Source organism: Nicotiana attenuata, chromosome 12, assembly GCF_001879085.1.
Source record: "Nicotiana attenuata strain UT chromosome 12, NIATTr2, whole genome shotgun sequence".
Taxonomy (NCBI): domain Eukaryota; kingdom Viridiplantae; phylum Streptophyta; class Magnoliopsida; order Solanales; family Solanaceae; genus Nicotiana; species Nicotiana attenuata.
Window position 1 is genome coordinate 25,503,141 of NC_032000.1, and position 27,706 is coordinate 25,530,846.

At 36.9% G+C, this 27,706-nt stretch overlaps 1 protein-coding gene across 1 annotated transcript; it reads left to right on the forward strand.

The window, feature by feature from the left end:
* On the forward strand, positions 4,863-27,405 carry LOC109235466 (AP-1 complex subunit gamma-2-like). The gene is made up of 18 exons (XM_019401584.1): positions 4,863-5,233; positions 14,730-15,032; positions 15,300-15,441; positions 15,852-16,025; positions 16,248-16,427; positions 17,376-17,530; positions 18,192-18,282; positions 18,578-18,741; positions 19,028-19,082; positions 20,600-20,722; positions 20,812-20,907; positions 21,809-21,936; positions 22,537-22,641; positions 22,736-22,995; positions 25,288-25,536; positions 25,615-25,796; positions 26,463-26,567; positions 26,812-27,405. The coding sequence occupies exons 1-18, from the start codon at positions 5,202-5,204 to the stop codon at positions 26,905-26,907; spliced, it is 2,640 nt and encodes an 879-aa protein (XP_019257129.1). The 5' UTR covers positions 4,863-5,201; the 3' UTR covers positions 26,908-27,405.

The following is a 27,706-nucleotide window of genomic DNA, read 5'->3' on the forward strand; positions in this document are numbered from 1 at the left end:
TGTTAGTGTACATATACATTGAGTATGTTGTAGTTCTGTATCTTTGTTGTTGGATATAATTGGATGTACTCATCTTACAGGTAACTGACTTGGCCCAACGACAGACACTTGTCGACGAGTCTCTTGAGGGTCAAAGTCGGATAAAAAAAAAAGAATTTTTTTAGAAAAGGTAGGGGACTATTCCTGAGGACGGACCACTTGGACAAGTACTCTTGAGGGAAGTAGTCCACTTAGATTTTTTTATTTTTCTTATTTTTTTTAGGTAGTGTAGTAATTCCCCCTTGGTTTTTCTTTTGACCACGGTTCTTTTCCAAGGGCTTTTCTTGAACCGGGTTAGGTAGATTTTTCTTTTGATATTTTTAGGACCCTGAAGACTCTCTTGGACTAAGATGGGTAAGGGCAGGAATGCAACCTATAATGTACACACCTGCTAATAACTAAACAAACTTGAGGGTGCGACGTCTAGGCTCGTTTGTAGACTCGTAAATTATGCCTTAATTGTGCACACCTTGTCTTGCTTGAACACTCATGTGAGTGTGTTGACAAACTAATTCAGAATGAGTTACATGCCAAGTGTGTGTGAGGAAATACCTGTATTCTGTGCTTGCATGCGATACCTAGAACTTGCCCGGTGTGTTTGCAAAGCGAAATAGAAGTTGTTTGGTCTTAGAGATGATTGAGGCATTTCTTTCTGTAGCCGGTCTAATTATGAATCCACCTGTACATATCACCATAGTTAACCCCTTTGAGCCTAAAGCTTGTTTCTTTGATAACCTTGCAATAACCTACATCCATGTGTTGAATAGCTTGACTGTTTGACCCTTTGCCTCCTAGAAGCACTTGAATTGTTAAAGATCATGTAAAAGTCAAAGTGTGGGGTGATAAGGGAGTAGAAAAAGGGAATCAGGAAAATACTTGAATGGTGCAATGGTAGTTTAAAAAAAATGTATATATTGAAATATAGAAGAAGGACCTTGCAAATAGGTGGTCCTAAAGTAGTGAATGGCAAGAAAAGCCAGTTGCACCTAGAAAAGCGGGGGTAGCTTATGAAACAAGTGTGGAAGGATGACTCGGCTGAACATGGAAATCAGAATAAAGGAAGAATGTATTAAAAGTGCTTAGGGAGGTTAGTCACTATATCCAAATATATCCTACCCGTCACTTAGCCTACATTACAACCAAATAAAGACCTCTTGATCTTAGACTAAAACAACTCGATTAGTAGAGTATTACACTAAGGGCAATCTTATGGTGCATCTGTGTGGCATATGATTGTTCTTTGCTGAGAGTGAGTGAATTCTTTCTATCTAAAGTTCTTTGTGCTTGATTCTATATGTGTGGAACTTCTCTCAATTTATTGATGTGAGGGCATGTGACTCAGGAAGAAACAATAAGTTTTCACCTCTGTAGAGTAACTAGAGTGAGAATGTGTGTGGCATGGCATTAGAGTCTGCATCTGAGGTGTGACAGTTACACTGCTTAGGTTGTTCTTTGATAATGGCGGGTGTGACATAAAATTGGGTAACTCGTTGAGCGATTCGGCCTAGAAGTGTGGTTCAACTTGCTCGAGGACGAGCAAAGCTTTAAGTGTGGGGTGTTGATAATAGGTGAATTGAACTATGATTAAGCCTCAAAAGAATCACCTTCTTGTAGAGTTTTTATTGTAAAAGTGATAGCAAAATGCTCTTATTGGTGCTTTTCATGTTTTTCAGGTTACATACAGTAGAAGAAGGCTATGGAGTGGTTTTGTATCATTTATGAAAGAAAAAGAAGCCAATCGCACCAAAGTCGCCAAATGAACCATGTGAAATACACAAACAAGGCCTGGAGGTGAAGTGCCGCGGTCCCGGCGTAACCGAGGCCGGACCGCGACGAGCTGCTATATGAGATTTAGAGAGGCCTTTTGGCCGCGGTACTAGCGTGGGTGCGGCCGGACCGCGGCAGGCGACGAGAAATTGAAGGACTGAAGTGCAAATTCCGGAATTCTTAGCCCAAAACCCTATTTAAATACTAGAACTCGCCCAAGGGAGGCAGGTAATATTTTAGAGAGTACTTTGGCAAGGAAAACAAGTGTGAGAGATCACCTAAAACATCATTACTCTTATTCTTTTTTATTTTTCTTGCAATTTATGATGATGAATCTTTTAGTAGTTTATTTCCCCATTGTCATGAGTAGCTAAAAACCTTAATCTAAGGTTTTGGTGAAACCCGTTGGGGATGACTTGGTTGTTTTATTAATATAATTGAATTTGGTTGTTAATCTCTAATTGTTCATCTATGTTTTGATTGTGGATTAGTTGAAAGGGCCCTCAATTATTCGTTCCTATTTATTATGCATCTACTTGAGAGAGAGTGCATATTTAGGTGATTGTATGAATAACATCACTCCCGGAGTATAAATGAGAGTCATAACCGAGGGTTTAGGGGTTGGATTAGAGATAACGAAACCCCGGATGCAATCTAAGTGAATTGTATTGTGAAATTAGCTAGCGTAGCTTGAGAGAGTGCGTCTAGTAGATTATCATAATTACTTGAGAAAGAATTGTGATAGCTTGAGCGTTCATGATTGTTAGAGACAACTAAATCATAGTTATAAGACATATACAACCAAGGAAAGTACCAACGGGGGAAACCATTGCCTTAGACTTTATTTCTACTGTTTACACATCAAGTTTAGTTAATTTTCAGCTGTTAATTACTTTCAATCTTTAGTTGTTAGAAAATCAACCATTGTGAATCAAAAAGTTTGGGAAAACAGATTGTGTGAATTTAGTAAATCTGACAGTAGTGATTGATAGGTTAGTTCCCTGTGGTTCGACTCTGGGCAATAATACACAGATTACATTTGCAACGCCAGCATAGTCTTTTGTGAGTTTTAGTTGAGCGTGATCAACAACCAATATTTATGTAACACTATTCTTGGCTGCAGGTTGTTGATGCACCAGTTGAAGCTCCCAATTCTCATACATAACTTCAGAGAGGGAAATAGAGTGACACACCGCCTAGCAAAGGAAGCTGTTAGATACTTCACACCAGCTAAATGTAGTTACCTTGCTCGTCCTCCCCTTTTGTTGAACTTGAGTTGAACAGGAACAAGCAAGGAATTAGTAAAGGTACTAAGTATCTTCCTACTTTTGTTTGTAATAGCCTTGCCGCTTTAGGTAATAACAATATCCATAGGGACTATGTAGTGATTGTATCGTTTTGTTTTAATAATATAATATCCGTTTTAACTTCCAAAAAAAAGAAGTAGTATTTTAAATATTTCTATGCCCCAATGCTCCAGTATCTCCTTTTATAGTTGAGTTTTCAGGCTTTAGTCCATCTTTTAGCAGTTGAAATTTTTATGTTATGTTAATCTAATGTTAATTTCATAACAACAGAGAGAGAGAGTAAGGAAAAAAAAGATATAAGCATCACACAGGATATCAATGATCAACCATATAAAACGATACTAAAGAGATAATGACATTATTATAAGAAGAAAACAGATGATAAAGCTAACAATTGCATTTAACAAATAAATAAAAAGAAGAAAAAAAAAAGCACATGTAGCTATGCACTCAAAATGCTTTTTGACAACATTGGTACACGATAACGTATAATAGGGTTTGTTTTTAAGTTATGTTATCAACTCAGCACCGATCATGCTAAACAAAGTTGATTAATTATTTTCACGCATAATAGTGATAGCTGGTTAAATCTGATAGTAATAAAAATCTAATTCATTCAAAAGAAACATAAAATATTCAATAAAGAAAAATGTATATAAAATGTAAAAACCGAGCTTGAAGCTTATGTAAGAGTCGTTAAAAGGGAAAGAATTGCCTATTTTAATTAAAGATTTAAAAATCCTATCTACCGCACAGGAACATGGTTATGTGATCACTTATCACAGTTCTTTGTCACTATTGTTAAATTTTTTTTAACTCCTTTCAGAAGTTAGAACTTTTTTGAAAAATATATGTGTAACGGGAAGCTACAAATTCTAGATTCTTCCAAAAAGTAGAAGCAAAAATAGAAAATTAATTATTTTAAGACAAAAGTATCCTACTTTAAATTTATATTTTTCAAATTATCCTTTAATAATTTTATTTTTTCCTTTTCTTTTACGTTTTTACCATCCCTTTCTTTTAATTTATTTTATTTCGACCGTATTTTTATCCTCCTTCTTCTATTCTTCTATGAAATAGTCTCTCCACTATAAATATATCTCTTCTTCTAAATAGGATTAATGAAGCAGATTTTTAATTTATACTGAAGGATTATATTTCGATATATCTAAATCATCATGTAAACAATAAGTAATATCAGATACCTAATTTTATTTCTTTGGATAATTATTATATTGATTAAAATCTTTAATATGTATTTTTACTTTATATTTTATATTCTAATTAAGTATTAAGAAGAAGTAATTAAATATTCTATAATAAATATTTAAATTCATTTCTATCTTTTAAATAATATACGTATACACTGAATATGTACTGTCTTTTTTTTGTAATTTAACACTCAAAAATACTATTTACTTATTAAAGTAGTTCTCAAATGAACTGACCAAGCACAAACTCTAATTTTTCAAAGACTTTTAAAAAAAATACTTATAAGCAAAACACTTTAAATAATTTTTGGCAGCTTGGCGAAGCTCTTAAAAACGTTTTCCTGGTTCAAAAATAAAAAAGTGCCTCAAAACTGACTCAATTTTTTTTCCCTAAAGAGAAAAACATAATGCTATACTAAACTTAATTAATTTTTCCTCTTGAAAACATTTTCCTGCTTCAAAAATAAAAAAGTGCCTCAAAACTGAATTTTTTTTCCCTAAAGAGAAAAACATAATGCTATACTAAACTTAATTAATTTTTCCACTCTGTAATACGTTCTTTTCCTTCTCCCTCCCTCTCTCTCTCTCTCTCTCTCTCCTGTTCTTGTTCTTATTTTGTTTTTCCATTTCCAGATCCAAACACTCTCCCAAGAACCCCACTGAATTCCTTCTCAGATCCTTCAATTTTCATCTCCAACCATAAAATCTTCCTTTCATCTCACAGAAAATATCTCAATTTTGTTGAGCTGTAATGGCGGGAGCCTAAAAACTCCATTTATTATTTGGGGTTGATCAAGTTGGAGAGAAACACAACAGTTAAAAGAATCTGTACACTTTCTGGATCTGATCGACAGATTTCTCTGCAATTTCACCAATCATGAATCCCTTTTCCTCCGGCACGCGTCTTAGGTACCAACACCTTACATTAAAACTCCCTTTTCTTGTATGTGTTATTGGATCATGTTTGCACATTTTAATCTGGCTCATTGTTATTTTGATGAATTGCGATGATTCAAATGGAGTAACATGGTTAGTGAGGATTCATATAGCCGACCCCAACTTGTTTTAGACTAAGATTTAATTATTGTTGTTATTGTAATAGTGTTAATATTCGTCTGTTTTCATTTTTGTTTTTGAGTTTCGTCGAAAGTTGCTGTTGAGTATTGGAATGAAAGGAGTTCAAATGGAGGGAAATGGGTATTGAGTATTCATATTGTAGACTTCTAGCTAGTGTGGGATTGCAGGTTGGTTGTTGTGTGAAAGTATTGGATTGTTAGTAATGGTTGGAAGATATATTTGGATTTGATATTAGTGAGCATATGTTTTAGACTTAGCACTTTTACTGTAGGTCTTATGCTTTCTAGGAGTGCTTTAACCTTTTCCGCGATATTTATGTTTAGAAAATATACGTAACTTCGAGTACTTATTATTTGTATTTGCTTATTACTGGCATGAGATGATTTAAATGGAGTAACATGGTCAGTGAGGATTCATATAGCCGAACCGAACTTGTTTGGGACTGCAACAACTGCTCATCAGGAAAGGTCTCATTGATCGGCCACTTGATTATCTGTTTCTTTACGGTCTCGGATCTCCAAGTCAAATTCCTGCAAGAGTAAAACCCAACGAATTAGCCTCGTTTAGCATCTTTTTTTTCAAACAAATACGTGATGGCTGAATGGTCTCTATGGACGATGACTTTGGTGCCAACCGAGTAAGCGCAAAATTTATCAAATGCCTAAACTGCAGCAAGCAACTCCTTTTCGGTCACATTATATTTATTTGAGCAGGAGTAAGAGTCTTGCTTGCGTAGTAAATGGAGTGAAACACGTTGTTTCTCCTTTGGCCCAACATGGCCCCAATTGCACCACCGCTGGCATCACGTATCAGCTCGAATGGTTCATTCCAGTCCGGAGCCACTATAATTGGTGCACTCACTAACTTCTGTTTCATCTCTCAGACAAGCATCGTCGAAGCTGAACGACACATCCTTTTCTAACAACCTGCATAATGGAGATGAAATTTTTGAGAAATCATTAATGAATCGGCAATAAAAACCTGCATGTCCTATAAAACTTTGAACTCCTTTAGTGGAAATTGGTGGTGGCAACTTTTTAATCTCTTCCACCTTAGCCTTGTCAACTTCCAGTTCGTCTTTGGATACCTTGTGCCCCAACACTATGCCTTTGCACCATAAAATGGCACTTCTCCCAGTCCAGCATAAGATTGGTCTCCTCACACCTAGTAAGCACTTTAACAAGATTGGTTAAACATTCATAAAAAAGGGACTATTTCCATAAAGACCTCAACAAATTGTTCCACCATATCGGTGAAAATTGCCATCATACACATTTGAAAAGTCGCAGGTGCATTACATAATGAGAATGGCATTCTCTTAAATGCACAAGTGCCATCATGTAGAAGTGGTCTTCTCTTGATCCTCCAGGGCAATAACAATTTGATTTTAACCCGAGTAGCCATCGAGGAAACAATAGTATTCCTATTAGGCTAACCTGTCAAGCATTTGATCAATAAAGGGAAGGGGGAAGTGATCTTTACGTATAACATTATTCAATTTCTACAGTCTATGCATATTTGTCAACCAATTACCGTCCTGGTTGGGATTAATTTATTTTGTTCATTCATTACAACAATCATACGTCTCTTTTAACGTATACATTGGACAAGGCTTACCCACTTATTGTTGGAGATAGGAAATATAACACCTGCGTCGAGCCACTTAATCACTTCTTTTCTTACCACCTCTTTCATGATTGGATTTAGGCGGCGGTGATGTTCCACGCTAGGCTTATGTCCTTCTTCCACGAGTATTTTGTGCATGCAGAATGCAGGACTAATACCGTTTATGTCAGACATTGTCCATCCAATAGGGCGCTTGTGCTCCCTTAGCACCCTCAATAGCTTCTCTTCCTGCAAGTTAAACAAATGAGAAGAAACAATTACGGGTAAAGTTTTAGAACTTCCCAAATATGTATAATGAAGATGAGAGGGTAAGGGTTTAATATCCAATTTCGGAGCCTCCTCAACGGAAGGCTTGAGTGGGGCACCAATCGACCTATCTAGAGGCTCAAATTTTGGTTCATCTCTAATATATTTACATAATGCATCCAGAATGTGCATCATCTCCTCAACCTCTTCTTCAAGTTCCATGTGATTGAACAATATCAATGCTTTTTCTAGTGCATCATCTTTAAACCCACTCATTCCCAGGGCTGGTTCGTCTACTTCCACTATAGAAATCATAGCAAGATCTTCGTAATGACGAGGCAACTGAATGGCTCAGTACAAATTAAAGACTGCTTCTTTATTATCCACCCTCATGATCATCTTACTTCTCGAACTTTGATAATTGCATCTCCACTGGCCAAAAAACTTCGTCCCAAGATGATAGGAACTCGCTCATCAGCCGCATAGTCCAAGATGATGAAGTCTGCTGGGAATATAAACTTTTCAATTTTTAGCAACACATCCTCAATTATCCCTTTGGGGTATGCATAAGATCTATCAGCTTATTGTAGTATTACCATAGTAGGTTGTTGAGCTCCTAAGCTTAATTGCTTGAACACTGATAACGATATCAGATTTATACTTGCACCCAAATCACATAAAGCTCTACCCACACCAACCTCGCCAATCCTTACACAGATGGTAAAGCTGCTTGGATCCTTAAGCTTTTGCGTAAGCTTATGTTGGATCCTAGAAGTGCACTCCTCCATGAGTGCAGCGGCCTCAAACTCATTTAACCTTCTTTTGTTTGCCACTAGGTCCATTTAGCATATTTTGGGACATCAAGGAGCATGTCCACCAAATGGATGTTCATGTTCAAATTTATCTGCTTCAGCATATCCAGGAATTTGTGAAACATGTGGTCATCATTCTTCTTTTTTCAGCCTTTGAGGAAAAAGGGGTGGTATGAGGAAAAAGGGGTGGTACCCTTTCTGCTACATGCTCAGATTCTGGTATGTTTTTCTCACTCACCTCCATGGGTTTTGGCACTCTTTCCTCTTTGAGCCCCGATGGCTACTTTTTCTTCTTAGGTACCTCTACCAGTTCTCTCCCATTTCTCAAAGTAACTGCATTGCCTTGATGATTTTTTTCTGTATTGCTTGGGAGAGCTCCCGCTGATCTAGTGTTTGATTATTCGCCATATGCTTGATTGCCTCTCTAGATTTCTGAACTTTGTATGCAGTTGTTGATTATCAAACATTATCTTTTGGTTATTGAGCAAGAGCCTTTTCATCATATCGGTCATACTTTCCTTTGCTTGTTGTGGTAGTTTCGGTGGCTGATTGTAGTTACATTGAGGCCTGTTGTTGCTCTAATTTCCGCCCATGAGAAGTTAGGATGGTTCTTCCAATTCGGATTGTATGTGTTACCATACTGAGCATTCTGAGTCATTGGACATCTAGTTTGTTGCCCCACATAGTAGATGGATTCAGGGTTTATAGGACATTGGTCTCCCGTTCTGGTCATTTGCAATATAATTGTTCAGCAACGCCTCGATTTCCCCGTATGTTTTCTCCATGCACATACCCCCGCAAACCGAATCTATGTACATTTTGGAAGCTTCATCTAACCCTTCTGTGAAAGTATGACCCAAAACCTCATCTATCTAATTATGGTGTGGGCAGTCTCTGAGTAACTTCTTAAATCGCCTCCCAAGCTTGGCGAAGAGTTTCGCTTCCTTTTGTTGGAATCCACAAATCTGGCTCCTTAGCGATTTTGTCTTTTGAGAGGGGAAAAATTTAATCAAGAATTTCCGTGCCAACTCATCCCAAGCTCGGATTGAATTCACAGGCTCCTTTTGTAACCACTCCTTAGCTTCCCCCCGCAGGGAAAAGGGAAACAATGTCAGCCTGACGTAATCCAAAGAGACATTTGGAAAATTGTAGGTATCTGTGATCTCCAAAAAGTTCTGAATATGCCTCTGCGGATCTTCATGTGGCAATCCGACATATTGACCTTGGGATTATATCAGTTGCACCATGTATTGTTTTAGCTCAAAATGGTCGGTGATGGCCGGTTTAACGATGGCTTGTGTCATATTTGCAAGGCTAGGCCTTGTAGCTGCGATCACCGGTAGTTCTTGTTTTTTTGCCATTTTTACAGGTTGTGGAAGTTCTACAGGTGCTTGTTGGTTCTCGCTTTCCTTAACCTGTGCTGCTGCCCTTGTTGCTTCTTTAGCCTCCTTGGCTTCTTTTGTTGCTTTCTTATTTTTATGGAATCGTTCAGGTTCGTGCTCAAAGGGTTCAAGTTTATCTTTACCCTCATCCTTCTGTCTTGATATTACTCCACAAGCACCTGAGATAGATCAGGTAAATCAAAAGGTCAAAACTTGAATAGAAAACTTATAAAAATTAACTCAATTAAACAATCAATTGCTAAATCCTCAGCAACAACGCTAAAACTTGTTTATTCCCCAAGTACACGCAAGTATACGTAGCCGTCAAGTAATAAAGTGACTCGAAAGTCGAACCTGCGAAGACTAAGAGTAATTGTTAACTAAGCTAACTAAATCAATTGACTGCCCAAGGTAATCAAAAGTAATGGTTTTTTTTTACTAATAATCTAGTTGACCGGATTGTTTATATAAAGAGCATATTCCCACAGCACTATCCGTCTATCCGCAATGTACCAACCCTATATCCCTATGGTATTGAATCTGTCATTAACGAATATAATACGACATTCACATGAGCAAGACTATTAGGTAATATTCCTATCCTAACCGCGAAATCATTCCCCGAGCCACGGGTTCATAAACAAGCGCGCTCTCTCTCTCTAATTCTACTCTAATCTAAACATATCTTTTCCAAGCATAGTAAAGATAGTGGGGTAAATTGGTGGCCACACAATTCACAAACTGAAACTAGAATTAGAGAAACAACCAAACATGATAATTCGTATTAACTAAGATGTAATTATAAAACTTCAATATTCATGACAACCACAACCCTAGAAAATAGAGGGCTTAGCCACTCGTAGTCATAACAAAAATCTCACAAGTGTTTTGCATAAATAAATTACTAAGAAAGGATGAAGGAATGAAGAACTCGATGTTTCCGCCTCCAAAGTTGCTCCACACGGTGTTCTTGCCTCCAAATAATGTCCAACCTCCAAAAATTAGGTTTAGAAATCTTTTTATACTTGTTAGGGACGTGTAAGACCGAAATAACCTTCTCCAAGTAGAAATAGAAGAAGTCCCGCGGTTGGGCGCACAACTGGCACGAGGCGCCAAGCTGGACTGTGAAATTTTTTGCCACTTGCCTTTGCCGACACCCACTTTTCTGCATTTTTGTACTTGGATGCCATCGGTGTTTTAGTTGGTGCCTTGCACCCTTCTGGACACCAAACTCATAATCCCTCAAAATTCTTCCGTTTTGACTTCAAATCGCATGCATTCTTTCCAAATCACTTCCGATTGACTCCTACACATATAAGCACCATAATTAAGCTCAAGTCGCCCCATAACACGTTAGAATTAACAAGAATAGGGCTAAATGTAAGGCACTTTACATATAAAAACATGGATTTTTAGCCAACATCAGGCATTGTTGTTGTTGTTATTGCTATTGTTGTCTCACTTTGCTTAGGGATATTATTGGGTGATGGTTTACTTGGATTTAAGCTTAAAACCTCATAAAAGATTGATGGTTGTGCTGTTTGTTATTGGATTAATTTTGAAAAGGTCAACTTGGTTGTTGATATTTTGGAATGAAAATGTGGACTTTGAGGATTCATAAAGCTTTCCTCAACTAGGGATTGAGGCTTACTAGTAGTAGCAACAGTAGATTCTTGTTTTTACTATTTCTTAATTGAGATTAAGGCTAAGTTGTGTTGGTACACTGCATGAAATTTGGTTTAGCCAGAAGTTATTTTAGTTTGTTTAAATATTTGTCTCAGTAGAGAACCTAGAGTACCGTTAGGTTTAGAGAACTTCTAGAATAGCTTAAGTTAACTAGTTTTGGATTGAGGCATAGTTGTCATTTGCGTGAATTCTTGTTGAATTTCAGTACTGACTTGCTTTGAAGATAGTCTGTTGGAAGACATTTCTGGTTTTGAGGGTGTCTCTCAGTTGAGGGCCATGTTACAGAACTATTTTGGTTACGAAGGATTTAAGATTAGAACCAGTTTTCTAGTGACATGTAAAATGTGTTGTTTTTGTTCAACTTACTTGGAAAATATACTTTTTTACAAGTGCTTCTTGGAATTCTTTTTGTTTATTGAGTTTCCCGGTATATATATATATGTGTGTGTGTGTGTGTGTGTGTTTGTGTGTGTGTGTGTGTGTGTATACACACACACACATACTGAATACAATAATTCAAAGATGGTTCATCAGTTCATATTGGCTCCCATACACGTTAAATTATAAAGCCTAGAATCACTTAAAGAGGTCTGCAAATTAAAACAGTGATGGAGGATAGAAGAAAAATAGAAATTATTGTTGTTTCTTTAGCTCGTATTGTTTCCTTATAAAAATATGTTAGCTCGCACTGTGCTTATTTTATATGCCAAATCTCGAAATCCATGATTACTATCTTTAAGAAAAGAATTCCGCGAGTAAATGACATGTGCAGCCTGGAGGATGTATCATGCAAGTGTGTATGTGTGAGGTCACTTGATACTGTATTAGAATGTTTAGTAGCATGAAATGCCCTTTCCCACTGGGAAGTCTAGTTATGAAGCTGATCACAAGTAATTCTTATTTTTTGATAGCCTTTAATTCTCTTTGCCAGATAAGAGTCTTAGTTATTGCAGTTTGGACCGATAGACAACAAACAAGACTAGCCACTTTTCTCTGAGTTTCCGACAAGAGGCATTGTGAAACTTTGTCTAGTATTTTGTTCTAGCACAAGAAGCTTCTTAGTAATCCCTACTTTGCTGCCAAAGGGATATTCATAGTATTTTCCCCTGGTTCCACATTAGCCTATAAAGTAAGTAAGACTGGTATAGATCTATGGTTTGGTTTTGGTGGTTTGACTTGATATCTGTAAGTTGAACCAAAGTTTGGATGAAATTCTGACACAACATGAAACCATAACACACAACCGAAAGCAGAACCCTTATGGTATGTTTTGCATGTCATGTTTCCTTTGTCATATGCTGCGCATTTTTTATTTTCCAACTTTCTTTGGAACCTTAGAGAGAATTACTAAGTTAAAATTCTGATACTGCAATTTTTGTTTGGTACTTATAAACTTACGATTTTGTTTAGCTGAGTTGTCAATTTTGCTGTTTTCATGAACTCCCTTTACAATTGGAGTTTTTGCCGGGGACTGGCAGACTGCAGTTTTGCTTATTTTCGAAGCCAACCCAAACCGATGCCATTTTAGACGTTGTCAGCGACCTAATCAATCTATAACTATGTATTCTGATCTAGCTTAGTGCTGTTTTATCATAAATAAAGATTATTATCACTCATCCAAAAAAAAGAATTGAAAAGAAAAACACCAACCAAACAGCCAAGCAAGACAAAACTGATCTTTTCACTCTATAAGCAAACCTTTATCTTTTGGAAAAAAAAGAAGAAAAAAAAGCAAACCTTTATCTTTGATACACCCTTGATCTACAAAATCATCTTTAGGATCACAAAGATGAGAAGCATGAACTCCTTAACTCATCATACTAATAATAATAGTAGCAGTAGTTCCTCTAAGGCAAAAGCTGATATAAGCTAATGCTTATGGGTACAATATTCCCAAACTCACCCCCATGACTATGAAATCCAGTTTGTTCGATAAGTTTAGCCAACTTCAATTGCTTACTACTCCAAGCCTCCATTAACTTTGCCTCTTTAGCATATGCATCTCTGTGTAAGGCATTGGGTTGATCTCTGTGTTCCCTCTCCATCCTTTGAAGAAAAGCCAATTCCTTTTCACATAAACACCTCATCGTTTCTTCTATTTCCTTCATTCCCTCCTTTTTCTACCCTTCTCTGACTCTAGTTGTTGCTCCAGCCGGTTCAGCCTCCATGTTGTGCCTCCTTCTTATGCTGTACCCAGTTCTGTCTTCCTTCTTACAGCTCTTTGCAGTACTGGGATTAAGGTACCCAGTTGCTGAATCGAATAGAATCAATCCTGTCATACCCGAATCCGAGTGAACCACCTCATCCAAATGTAACACCGATTCAAAGTGTGTAAGGGCAAGAGTAACAGAAGGGGATATATAAGAAGATAATGAAGTTAAAGATGATATCCACAGCGGAGAGCAGATGAAGGTGGTGGAGTAGTGGTGGAATTCACCGATTCATTCACAGCCACTGGACTTGAAGATAGAGCTGGTGGCACTTCAAGATTTGGCATGATATATGGCTGGCAAAGCAAGGGGGTTGAAATTTGAAAAGCAAATATCTCTGGCTGCACGTATTTCTCTGCAAAATCTCCAATATGTGGATCGTACTTCCCTCAGATTCCTCCTTGTGGTGACCCACCACCGAAGACAGCAGGAACAGAAGGCGGGTCAGTGTATTCTTGACGTTGCTGGGATTTCTGAAGCTGCTTAAGCTGTTTTTCTTTGATAACTTCAATCACTTGCCTAATTTTTAGCAGTATGACAAGGGACTTCAGTGGCAATTTTCTTACTTCTTGTCGTGCTTTGCTTGAAGGGAGATGACAAGATTTTGCTCTTCTGGATTTAAAGATCCCTTCTTGATCCCAGGTTGCAAGTAGTTTTTCCGGTGTTCAAGGCAAGATTTTGGCTCCCGGTCAGGAGTTTTTCCCATGCGTTTAGAAATTATATTCCATTCTTTGGGTTAATATTGCTTCATGTAGGCACGTAGTAGTGCAGCTTCTTCTGGCTGCCACCTTTGACTTCCCTTCATCTCCAAGCCGTAACCATGTCTGCTAGTGCTACAGTCTTCCACAACCCCAAATGGCTTAATACAAAATTTGTTGTTTATGCGTTTACTTCTAAAGCTAAGGTTCATGTATAGTCTCAGTTAAATAGTGGCACTTGTGACACCTTTATACCCCGGAAGCAGCATTGGTGCTTTTCAAATTATCTGTACCAGAACAAAAAAATTGTTTTTATTTTTTTTTCTTTTGCATAAAAGATAAAATATTGTAAAGGGCGAGGTGGTTCAACCATATAAAACTTCTTAAGCTCTTCCAGAGAGAGCATTCACAGGTTGTGAACTACCTCGATTACTCTATTTGTCTGCTTAGAGAAGTTAGATATTTTTCGTTTCTGACAATCCCATTTGAATTTCTGCTCCCTTTTAAACTCACTACCACAGAAAGAAATGTGGGGTGGTTCCCAAGTTTCCCTGTCAGAATTTTATTATGTCAACTGATGATGTCATGAGATAATAAGAGCTTATAATAGAAGATTCCTGATAAAAGTCTATTATAGAAAATTATATGCGCTTATTGGTCTAATGCAGGGACATGATTCGGGCTATCCGTGCTTGCAAAACTGCAGCAGAGGAGCGTGGTGTAGTAAGAAAAGAGTGTGCTGCTATTAGAGCTGCAATCAGTGAAAATGATCAAGATTATAGACATCGTAATATCGCGAAGCTAATGTTCATTCACATGCTGGGTTACCCCACACACTTTGGTCAAATGGAATGCTTGAAGCTGATTGCTTCTCCAGGATTTCCAGAGAAAAGAATAGGATATCTTGGCCTAATGTTGTTGCTTGACGAAAGACAAGAAGTTTTAATGTTGGTTACCAATTCCATAAAGCAGTATCCTTTTCTTGTGTTTCACTAGTTCCTCTTCAAAAGATGTCTCTTTATATGTGCACTCGAACCAGATTAAAGGGCATATCTGAAGAAAGAAATACTGGTGAAGGTCTTTTTCTTTTACCTTTTTTTTTTTCTTTTTTCCCCAAAGCACTTTCAGTTGATTAGGCTATTGCTCTTTGATTTGTACATCTTTTAAAGGTAATAGCTATTGTCGCTCAGTTTATTTCAAATTCACAGTTACATTCAGATACCTTAACTTTTGAATAGAGATCTTAACCACACCAACCAATATATTGTTGGACTTGCTCTTTGTGCCCTGGGGAATATTGGTTCTGCAGAAATGGCTCGTGACCTTGCACCAGAAGTTGAAAGGCTGCTAAAGTTTAGAGATCCTAATATCCGAAAGAAGGTAAGTCTCTTAAGAAAAGGAGCTGCTATTAGCATTTCTTTTCCTTATATCATTGTGCTATTTCTTTCCACAATCAACTCATTTAAAGTTTTCATGTGAACTCTATACTTGGGCCCTCATTGTTGTTGTTGGCTCTGCCATTTTCTCTATGGGTATTCACTTAATCATGCATTTATTGTTTGCACGAAACCAACTTCCAAATACTCTTTTTCAACTTTAACTTCCGATACTCTTTCAGTCTTTCTTTTCAACTTCAACCAACCAAATATTGCCCAAATGCCTACTTAAAGTCTTTTAATTTTTCTCATGACATGTGTATTCGACTCAGTAGAAATCTGATGTTTCTTTTGTTCTCACTCGCAAATGGTTGCTTTTTATCAGTGTATTCACTCTACTTTGGTCTACTGTAGGCAGCGCTTTGCTCTATAAGAATTATAAGGAAGGTCCCCGATCTCGCCGAAAATTTTATAAACCCTGCAGCAGCCTTATTAAGTGAGAAACACCATGGAGTTCTCATTACAGGCGTCCAGCTTTGTATAGATCTATGTAAAATTAGTACAGAGGCTCTTGAATATTTCAGAAAGGTAAGTCGACCACTCATTTGAAGGATGTAATCAAAGAGCTTCATTCCCGTTGTACTTCTTCCAGCCTCCTTTTAACTAAAACAGCAATAGTGTAAGCTGCACCTACACATGCTGGAGTAGATATTTGAAATTTGATAAAATCAAGAATCAAAAACTTTATCTTCTGTTAGATGTGGCATTCATGTTGTTTTTAATTTTCTTTTTTTCCATGTGTGGTTCTAGAAATGCACAGATGGTTTAGTCAAAATTCTGAAGGATCTCACGAACAGTCCATATGCACCCGAGTATGACGTTTCTGGTATCACAGATCCTTTCCTCCATATAAGATTGCTTAGGCTCTTGTGTGCTTTGGGACAAGATGATGCCGATGCCAGTGATGCTATGAATGATATTCTTGCTCAGGTTTGTTGTGCCTCTTTGTGTCTTGATGTGTATCATATCAGGGACTTGTTAGATCTTGAAGTATTCTAAATGCTTTCCTGCTAGTGATTTTTGTCAATGCTTTGCAGTGCATCGCTCAAATCTTGCCCTTAGCATAGATAAAATTTAGTTAACAGTTTACTCTACGAATACAGAAACAAGAGTATGGTTAGTTTGTGCACTGTGTAGTTTAGGTTTGGAATTGTCTTTTTTGGTAAATTAATCTAGACTTTTTTGTTTATCTTTTCGTATTCTTCTGCGTGCAATATTGACTGGCAGAATTATACTCCTCTCAGTTTGGGCTTAGCTTCTTGAAACTTTGCCACGGCAAAGGCTTCATGTGGTCCTTGGCCCGAAAATATCTGAATACATTTAGGTGCCGTTTGCTTCAAAATTTTGAAAAACTTGTTTTGAATTTTTTTTCCCGAACTTTTTGTTAAAACTATGTTTCAACCAAACACCAAGATGGAAAAAAATTGTAATTTATACAAAAACTGAAAAGCTTTTCTTTTTTGGTTTTTGGTTGAAAAACAACTTTTGCAAAAAATTGTTTTAGTTGAAACTCTTCTTCAAATTTTTGAAGCAAACGCTTACTTGCTTGTTGTGGAGATCTAATGATGTTTTATGATAGAGGCTTGTATTTAAAACATGCAACAAAGTGAGAAGTTCTCTTTGATAGGTATGCAACAAAGTGGGAATATCACAACAATAAGAGTGTGCCTGAATAGGTCTATAAGCTTATGCAACACAATAAGGAGAATTTTTTTTTTTTTCACTTCAAGTGCTTGTTCTCTGCTTACTATCACGGTACAATCATATCAATTGTATTTTTATGAGTAAGTAGCAGTTTCTCTGGTCGTCTTTCAACCCTTAAGAAAGTTATACTGTATGAAATATAGATTTCCCTAACAAATCTGAAATCTTCTCTAGGTGGCAACAAAAACTGAATCAAACAAAAATGCAGGCAATGCTATTCTTTATGAATGTGTTGCAACTATCATGAGTGTTGAAGATAATGGCGGCTTGAGGGTACTTGCTATTAATATTTTGGGAAGATTTTTGTCCAACCGTGATAACAATATCAGGTTATTCTCAATCTTCTATTTTTGCATATTTCACCCACAATATGTTGTGGTTATCTTATCTGGTGACTTTGTCTTTTGGGTCCTGGTGTGATGACCAGTGGTGTCATACACTTGAGAAATTGCTTAACCAACGAAAAAATCAGTTGTTTAAAACAGCCTCTACATTCAATATGCACTTCTGTGTCCAAACCCTATTGATCTCGTATGTATTTAGCAATTAAGTGGTTTATACCATGCTTCTACTTGTTGTGCGCCTTCAATCTATAGGGTATTCTTGTACTATAGTTTTCCAGGTGTTAATGGTAATTAGAAATTCTATTGTCTCTTTGAATCCTTTGTTTAGTGTGATTGTGATATACAGGTCTTTCTTTTGGATGAGAAAATACACGTGGCTGTTCACTGCTTATATTTGCAGAATTTGGTGCCATGACAGATTTTGGCATGCCCCCTAAGTCTGCACCACATGCTAAATACAGTCCCCTGTTTTTTCTTTGTTTTTGCCTTTTTCTTTTGAGGCTATAGAAAGGAGGGGTTTCTTTCCTAGTCACTTCTCTACGTGATTCTTGTACTGTTAGATATATCAGCGTGATAGTCTGTTGCTATTTTTCTTGTTAGCATGGGTTCTTTTTTAATCTTAGTGAGTGAGGTCCAATTATTTCAGATATGTTGCACTGAACATGTTGATGAAAGCTCTGGCTGTAGATAGTCAAGCAGTGCAGAGGCATCGGGCAACAATTTTGGAATGTGTGAAGGTATTTGACCTTTACAGTCTATTCTTTCTAATAGTTTTTCCACTTCTTCGTACTCATTGTTCTTTCCCTTTGACATGTGAACTACCTCTGTTCAAATATTTCTAGAGCATAAGTTGTAAATGATACCCCGACTAGCCGGATCATGTATAGCATGTGCTTCCACATAATGATAACGGCGTTTCTACCTGTCAGATTATGTGGCTTCTTCAGTTAAACTAGCATATTAGGAAATACTATTCGCTGATGTTCCACTTATATCAAACATACAGCAACTTGTGGCTTGTTCAATTTTCAGGATACCGATCCATCGATTCGTAAAAGAGCTGTTGAACTTGTGTATCTTTTAGTAAATGAAAGCAATGTGAAGCCTATGACGAAGGAGTTAATTGAGTATCTAGAAGCAAGTGATCCGGAGTTTAGGGGAGATCTCACTGCCAAAATCTGTTCGATTGTGGAAAAGTAAGTGAACGCTGAAAATGTTTGTGGAAACTTTGATTTTGATTCTGAGAATTCATAGAATGCTTCTGCTTTTACTATTAGTGAGGGAGGATATATGTGTTTTTTTGTTCATTTGTTATTTTCATGTTTTTGTTTCACTTGATTATTCTGGTTGCGTCCCCGGGAGAAGCGGGGATTTATCTGTTGTAATATGATTAGATAGCTTTCCCAAACAACTGCATTGTTTGTTCTCTTCCAAGACATCTTCAAATCCATCTCCAACTTACAACTGCTTATGGTACTCCAGGTTCTCACCAGAGAAAATTTGGTACATTGATCAGATGCTCAAGGTTCTCCCTGAGGTATGCATAAACTGATAGATTTTATTGTATTATGATCTTCTGTTTGAGTTTAAGACTATTTGTAGGCCATATGGTCTTTCTGTTAATTAGGCAACATAAGTTTTATTTTAGGACTGTACGACTCCCACTCACGTGAGGGCCTAATCTTTTTCTTGGGGCAAGCACTGGAAATACCTTTTACATGGGTGGCAGCAACTAGACTTGAATTTGGATATATACTTTCTTGAATCACATGTTTAATAGTGACTGCCTCGTCTAAAAGCTTGAGTTGTTATTTTTTTTTTTTTTTTGGGGGGGGGGGGGGGGACTTTTTTTTGGGTTCAATTTAGGTCTGCAACATCCTCTAGATCATGATTCTATATAGTCAAATATCATGTAATGTTACTTGAAATGCTTATTAGCAGTATCCTCACACCTAGATCCAACATTTTATGTTTATCCCTATACCCTAATTTTAAAGGCTTTGAGAAATCTGACTAACAACTCAAAGAAGAAAAAAAAAGGAAGAAGTTTTCAGAAAATATGACTAACCATTCAATTCAATTTAAGAAGCTTCAGAAAATCTGACTGACCATTCAAAAAAGAAAAAAGGTTTCAGAAAATCTGACTGACTCTCCCAAGATAAGGGCTTTGGAAAATCTGACCTCATGTCTTACACCATGTCCTGGTAGCGTAGGAGAAGCTTACACTTCTAGAAATGTTTATAGTTGTACTAGTATTAATCCCAAGTGTAGACCATTATGTGCTAGGTGATCTATTCTTTTCCTTTTTATTTATGAATTTTTCAATCTTGTTTGCACAGATCTGCAATCTTTGCACAGAGGTATGACAAAATTATGTTACTCTTAAGTGAAAAGGTTGTGTGTTGTCTTGGTGCTTGGTAGTTATCCAGCTAATCTGTTTGGTTGGTAGACTGTCTTCGTTTAAATGTGTGAGTAATCTTTTTAGTTGGTAAACCGTATTCACATAAAATGCATCAGTATCGTTTTGGTTGGTAGACTGCCTTCACATAAAATGCCTCAGCATGTAGGAATAGTAATTCATCAGTATATAGGTTATGTTGCATTACAGTTAGGATATTTTTTATGGAAGGGTAATGTTTAAGATACTCTTTGTAAATGCATGTCTTTATTGCGGAGAAACCATAGTAGTTACAATTTTTAATCAGTTATAGCCCACTTTCAAATACCGACACATGGCCAAGGTGTTTCTTTCACTTAAATTAGTAATTGATGAGAAATATCATCTTGGTCCTAATGGCTATAATGATTCTGCATTAAGCTTTTATAGAACCAAACTCAAAATCAAAGGGATGTAAATATAATTGCTCATTAATGTGTTTATACTCCTGGATGTAGTTTGGCCACAGCATGTTTGGAGATTCTCATGGTAAAAGTTTGTGATGTATCAGACTTATGCGTGTCAAAGAGCCACATTTGATCCCTGTTCCTATTTTGATGGATGTATATTTCTTTTGTTTTTTCTTAAGGAGTACTAATATGTCTTCTATCCAATAGGCTGGAAATTATGTGAAGGATGAGGTGTGGCATTCTCTGATTGTGGTGATAACAAATGCTTCCAACCTCCATGGTTATGCAGTACGGTCGTTATACAGAGCAGTTCAAGCAGCAGGGGAACAGGTACTTCAAGAATTGCCTAGATCTCCTATTTCCTTTTTCCCCTTTTGTTCCTTATTGTTTCTTACAACTTGATGATCTTTTCTTGTTAGGAAACTCTCGTTCGAGTTGCGGTTTGGTGCATTGGAGAATATGGTGACATGTTAGTAAATAACGCTGGAAGGCTTGATATAGAAGAATCACTGACAGTGAGTTCATGTTTTCAAACAATTGCTCTTTTAAGTACTAATTTGATCTCTGTATTTCCATTACATTTTTGTCCTTAATAATTCTGCATCATATTCCTTGGGCTGCCAGCCTCTGATTTATTTTCCTGCATAATCTAAATGAAGTGTCTCACATTTTGAGATGTGTGGTAGGCACACGTTACGAGTTCGATTCTTGATAGATTAACCAAGTTTTGGTTTTTCTACCAAGTATTGAAGTCGGAAACAACGAACTTCTTGGTTATGGAAAGAAAAAAAAAGTATTATACGAAGCTTCCTTCTCCTACAAACCCCTCACTCAAAGATAACACCCCCTCAAAAAAAAGAAAAAAGGACAAGCCCTCAAACCTAACATTTTTTTCATTTGCTCAAGGTGTTTCTTCGGGATTCTACAATTCCCACAAATTCCAGTATTGTTTCATTCTCTTAATGAACTATAACACATAAATTCTAATAGTATATCTACATAATGTGGTGCTATTAATGCAATTATAAACCTTGGAAAAACTCTACTCCATGCATGTTGAAGCGAAGCTAAGGGTGATTAACCATGAAGAATAATTTTTGTTGTGTGCAGATTCAGATGCACTCAACAAAGTCAAGACGTGATTTTGAAAATGAAATGATAGATGCTACTAAACTAGTTACACTAGTTTATAGTTTGATTTGAACTGTAAACAACAATATTATCACCTCAATCCCAGAGCAGTTGGGGTCAGCTACATGAATCCTCACGGTCCATTTTGCTCCTGACTTGAACTATGTTTCATTAAAAGAAAACGATGAAGATTATTGGAGTTCGCCACATGCCATCATCAGTTTTAATCATTTCTGCATAGAAATTGTTTACTTCTAGGTTCTCTGATATAGTTCTTTGGAGCAGGTAACAGAATCTGATGCTGTGGATGTTGTGGAGACTTCCATTAAGAGCCATTCATTTGATCTCACTACTCGGGCGATGTGTTTGATTGCTTTGTTAAAGCTGTCAAGTCGCTTTCCATCTTGTTCACAGTATGTCTTCTTAGGTGCTTGGTTACTCCGTCCCATGCACTCACAGTTGCTTATACATAGCTGACAAACTACTGTCGAAATTTAACTACATATATTCAGTTATTCAGTTGAATATCTTTTTGCACGTTGACTGTACTGCATTTTCTGTTATGTTACATTTTATGATATTCTTTTTCCATTACGGGACAAAACACCAAGTTTGACACACTTATATAAATAGAAAAAACCGCTAGCGCAGCTAAAGGAAAAGGCTATGGTGATAGATCCCGAAGAAGATACCCTGCTCACACCTTAGCTGAATTCAAAACGAAAAGTCATTGCGCCTTTAGCTGTCTGGAAGGACTCCCTAGTCATTCCTTGTTTAGAGAAAGCTGTACAGTCAATGAAAACATCGGAAAATACAATTACTAAGAGTGAGCAGTCTCACATACACACAGTCCACAAGACCACAACTTGCTCTCCCATTAACCCACGTCTCCATTTTTACCTGTTTAATCTGTTTTCAAGATGATGCATTTAAGGCCTCCCAAAGAGTAAAAAACTGATTAAATGAGTTCTTCAGGATAAATGAGTAATCTGTAAATCTCTGATTTGGTGTAGGCGGATAAATGACATCATTGTTCAGTACAAAGGCAGCTTTGTGCTTGAACTACAGCAGAGAGCTATTGAATTTAACTCAGTAATTAAGAGGCATCAGAATATCAGGTTTGTTTGATCTCATTTAAAAGGTTGTTCGATGCCTCTACTTTTGTTATAGCTCACTCATAGGAGTTTCTGGATCATGGATGTATGTTTTCAGGCCTTCACTTGTCGAAAGAATGCCAGTTCTTGATGAAGCAACCTACAGTGGAAGGAAGGCTGGTTCTTTGCCAGCAGCTGGATCAACATCTCAAGGAGTATCAGTTAATCTTCCAAATGGAGTTGCCAAGCCTAGTGCTGCCCCTCTTGTTGACTTACTTGATCTTAGTTCAGATGATGTCCCTGCACCTAGTTCTTCTGGTGGAGACTTTCTTCAGGATCTTCTTGGTGTTGATCTGGCACCAGTGTCTTCGCAATCAGGTTAGTGTTGCTATGTTCCGTTGCATGAATATGTTTGCCTGATTTGTTATTCTGATTTTCCTCATATTCTCATCTTTCCCCTGTATAGTATTTAAATGTATATCCTTTGACCATTTAGTTGACCCAAGTTCTAGCAAGTCAAGCCCGCTAGTTTTATGTGTGAAATTTGCAATTGGCATGAACTTATCTCTTTTACTTTCCCTTTTTCATTTATTTTGTTGTGCTCCGGTAAGCGGCTGCCAACTGCTAGCTTTTTGGTCCACTTGGGCTAGCTTAGTAGTGGTTTAACATACAAATGCTATCTCTCCTTGGCTTCTTTTGCAAATAATTTGTGCCTCATTAAGTAGGCAAGTTAGAGTTGGAAACTGCATATGCTTCATGATAGATTCAGCATTTAGGGTTGTTGGGTTCACATGTTAGTTATCCAGGATTATAGTGCAGCCATTGTTTATGCATGAATAATGAACGAATTATTATTATCTTTTTTTTAATGACCGAGAAATTACTTAGGGTTGTTGGGTTCACATGTTAGTTATGCGGGGATTATAGTGCAGGCATTGTTTATGCGTAAGGAATTATTATTATCTTTTTTTAATGGCCAAGAATCCGCAGCCTTCGAAACTCGGGGATGATGGGCATGCACCTCTATCTTTCTTCACTGAAATACCTTAGTTAGTTCACTTGGAGCTAGGTGGGCTTTCTAGCCGTTCAGATTGGATATGAAAATTTAGGTTTGGATTTTCAGTTTTCTGGTTCAAGAAATTGCAGTCCAAGTTCTATCCAAATAAGTTCGGATTGGATCGATTCAGATTAATCGGTTTAGTTATTTCAGATTTTCAGTTTTGAGCCTATAAATTAATCTTCTTCTTCTTATTACAAAAATGAACATCCAAATAGAGTATTCATGTTAAATTGCCTTAATAATTCCTCATTTCCACCACAATCGTACAAATGAAAAATTTATGCAAGCAATAATACCATTATCAAGGAAATACCTGGCAATAGAAGCATTAGGGCTTGAGAATTAGTAGGATATTGGACTTAGCATTGGGTAGGGGCTAAATTTTCGGATTTTCCGATCCAAAGTCCCAAATCCAAAATCCAAAATTTTCAAAAATTAAATCTGAATTCCAATTGTATTCCAGAAATCCAAACCAATCCAAAATATTCGGATTTTACTTATGCCCAAACTTCCTACCCCTACTTGGCACAGGGCTCAAACCTGTGACCAAAGAGACAAGTCCCTCAATCTTTGCCAATTGATTTAACCCCTGGGGGCTATAATGAAGGGATTATTATGCGGTGATTAATACTATGGGGTTTGTTATTTGGTGATTAATAATGAAGGGATTGTTATGCAAGGATTACTTACTTTAAGGACATTTTTGTCTTTAATGAATTTAATCCCCGTATTGCTAATAAATGTTCTTATTCCATATTAAATTATACATAGATTCGCTCCCGCATAACTTAATGCAATATTATTTAATACAAAGTAACACACTCAACCAAAAACTGCATACTATTATGTAGGAATTATTTTTCCTTATACAACGAACCAAGCGCTGCATAAGTTATGTGGAGATTGTTCTTATTCTTTTAACCAAACCTAATATTATCTTATGGAGGATTTAATGTTGGTATTATTTTTTATAACCTTCCAACCAAGCAACCCCTTAATGTTTCTTATAAATTTATTGCTTAGGCTTGTGGGAACTAGAAAAATATTTGTCCTTGAGAACTAGAAAAAAGAGGTTTGGTCCTTCCTCATGTACTAGTGATTTTCATGTAATATCCTAAGGGCATAGATGTAAATGTTTAATGAACATATAACAGTAACAAGCACTTGGATTACTGTTTATCAAGTCAAATTGTGTCGTGGAAAAGCTTTGCTAGTAAATTGTAGAACAGAAGCACAATAATTTGGATCACTAAATGTTAATGTTTAGTAAGTCGATTTGTGTGTGAGAAAAAGTTTTCGCTAGTAAATTGTGGAACAGGAGCACAATAAGTTGAATTCCTGAGTTCAGATTCCAGATTTAGGATGCTTTGTGTTTCAGATACTGTTCTAAAACTCTGCTTCCTACACGATATCTTTGATCAAAAGTTAGGGTAGTATTGAAGTTCTACTTTAAGATTTTTATTCTACCGTAAAACTAGATTTAGGCAACCCCACCAACTTGTTTTGCCCAAGAACATCACCAGTGAAAAAAGAAAGAAACGGGGAGAACGGAAAGGTGAATGGATTTGCACGAGTTTGAAGTTAATCTCATTCTGCTCTTTGAATTTCAGGTACAAATCAGGCTCAAAAGAGTGGCACCGATGTTTTACTGGATCTTCTGTCAATTGGAACACCACCTGCTAATAGCAGCCCATCTGCAACTCAGGTGTCGCCTTCCAATGTTGACATTAGAAGTCCGGCGGACCTATTAGATAGACTGTCTTCACCTTCGGCTCCTTCAGTGCAAGTCCCGTCTGCAGCTGGAAGTTCTCCTATGTTGGATTTATTGAATGGGTTCCCTTCCAGTCCATCAATTCCTGGTATGGTCTCTATTGTATGCTTTAAACTTGGGTACAGTCTTTGCTTCTTCAAAGTTGACACGTTTTTACTTTTCTCAGTTACAGAAGGCAATGGTCCAGCATATCCATCAATAGTTGCATTTGATAGCAGCTCATTAAAATTAACGTTCAACTTCTCAAAGCAGCCTGGAAACCCTCAGACAACACTTATTGAAGCTAGTTTTACAAACAAGTCACAAGAAGTTCTCACAAACTTTATTTTCCAAGCAGCAGTACCAAAGGTAATTGTATTTTTTTTTTTAAATTTCTTTCTTTCACTTGGGAAGGGGAGTTGGCATAGAAGGATTGGTTTATGATATTAGCACATTAATTTCCCCTCCTTAGCTTGCACCTTTTGTGATGATTCTAAATCATTTGTTTGGCAAAAATCATTTAATAGCCTGTTTGGCTAAGCTTCTTTTTGACCAAAGTGCCTTTTTTCCAAAGTTAAGGTGTTTGGCAAAGCTTTTAGAAGAAAAAAATGCTTTTGAGTAGAAGCAGAAACAGTTTTTGAGAAGCAGAAAAAAGTAGCTTTTTCCCAAAAGCATTTTTTTTGAAAAACACTTTTGAGAAATATAAATTTAGAAGCACTTTTTAAAAGTTTGACCAAACACTAATTGTTGCTCAAAAGTGTTTTTCAAATTAATTAGCCAAACACAAACTGCTTGTCACCGAAAAGTACTATTTTGGAAAGCACTTTCCAAAATATGCTGATTTTAGAAGCTTGGCCAAACAAGCTATAAATCTGTTATTCATAGAGTAATTTTCTCATTTTGCTTACCTATTGCTTCATGTATTGCAACTGTCACATATAATTATTTACTTGGATAACTTTACTCGATCTTATTTTAAGTCATGTACCATGTTCATCATCTCTCAACTATGCTTATTTCGTTATTTTGGTGCAGTTTCTTCAACTGCACTTGGATCCAGCAAGTGGTAATACGCTACCTGCAAATGGTAATGGATCAATCACGCAAAAGTTGAAACTCACAAACAGCCAACATGGCAAGGTATGTGATCTCTGATTCGTTTTAGTGGATATCTTTCATACATTTGATGACGGATCAGTGATCACCTTCTAGCAATTTGCATGATCATTCTTTTCCAAACCTGACTGTAAAATAAGCACTTTTTCCACATGCTCTATTATTATTGCAATGTGCAGGTTTAAAGCCGACCTCACTATTCATAGCCTGTGAACATTTTCAACCTTACTGCAGTTTTGGCATTTCTAATATTTTCCTCTTTCCCCAGAAATCCCTTGTCATGCGCATACGGATAGCTTATAAGGTGAATAATAAAGACGTATTAGAGGAAGGCCAAGTCAACAATTTTCCTCGTGATTTGTGAGGTTGAATGGCCCTATAAGGGGATGATTTGCGAGAGCTTACATTGTTAATCAGTACGCGGAAGCTTCAGCTCATTGGTTGTATTGTTCTGGGAGATGTAGCATGTGCTAGTCGGATTTCAAGTAGCTTCACTCCTCAAGTCCTCTTTCCTACCTTCAAAAATAGCCAGTGTACATTATGATCTGATAAACCCAAGTATGCCATTGTGGGAGTCAAATTTTGCCTTTTGAGGCACATACAAAGGAGACCTTGTTGGACTCCTTGTTAAAAGTTTTGATATATGTAAGTCTCATTTTTTTCTAGATTTTTGAGTAATCACATTCAAGAATTGTAATATAGGTTGAGTTGGGACCTTGGCTATATTTTAGACATTTCTTTTTTGGGTTATATAAAATGCGCTGTTTTTACTTTATCCATCATCAAAGATCTGCTGCTCCACATGTAACTGGGATACATTTTGTTTTTGGTGTGAGGTTTCTCAATTTGTTGTACCTTCTTATTCTCTTCTTTTTTATATTCTTGGTTCTACTTGATTTCAGTAAGTCTCGTTTACCACCCTTATNGTTTTGAGAAATTTCGGGATTTTGTGCTAATTGTTGATTATTTTTCGCTTGGGCTTCGTTCCCTTAGCCTATTTTTGACGTCCTTGTTCTGATTGTGGATAGATTCGACGCGAGTGGAGGCCGATTCGAGGGGCAAAGGCGTCGCGAGATAGAGATCTGACCGGTTCGAGGTGAGTAATTAGGGGTGTTCATGGTTCGGTTTGGGTCGGTTTTTCCCTAAAAAGAAACCAAACCAAG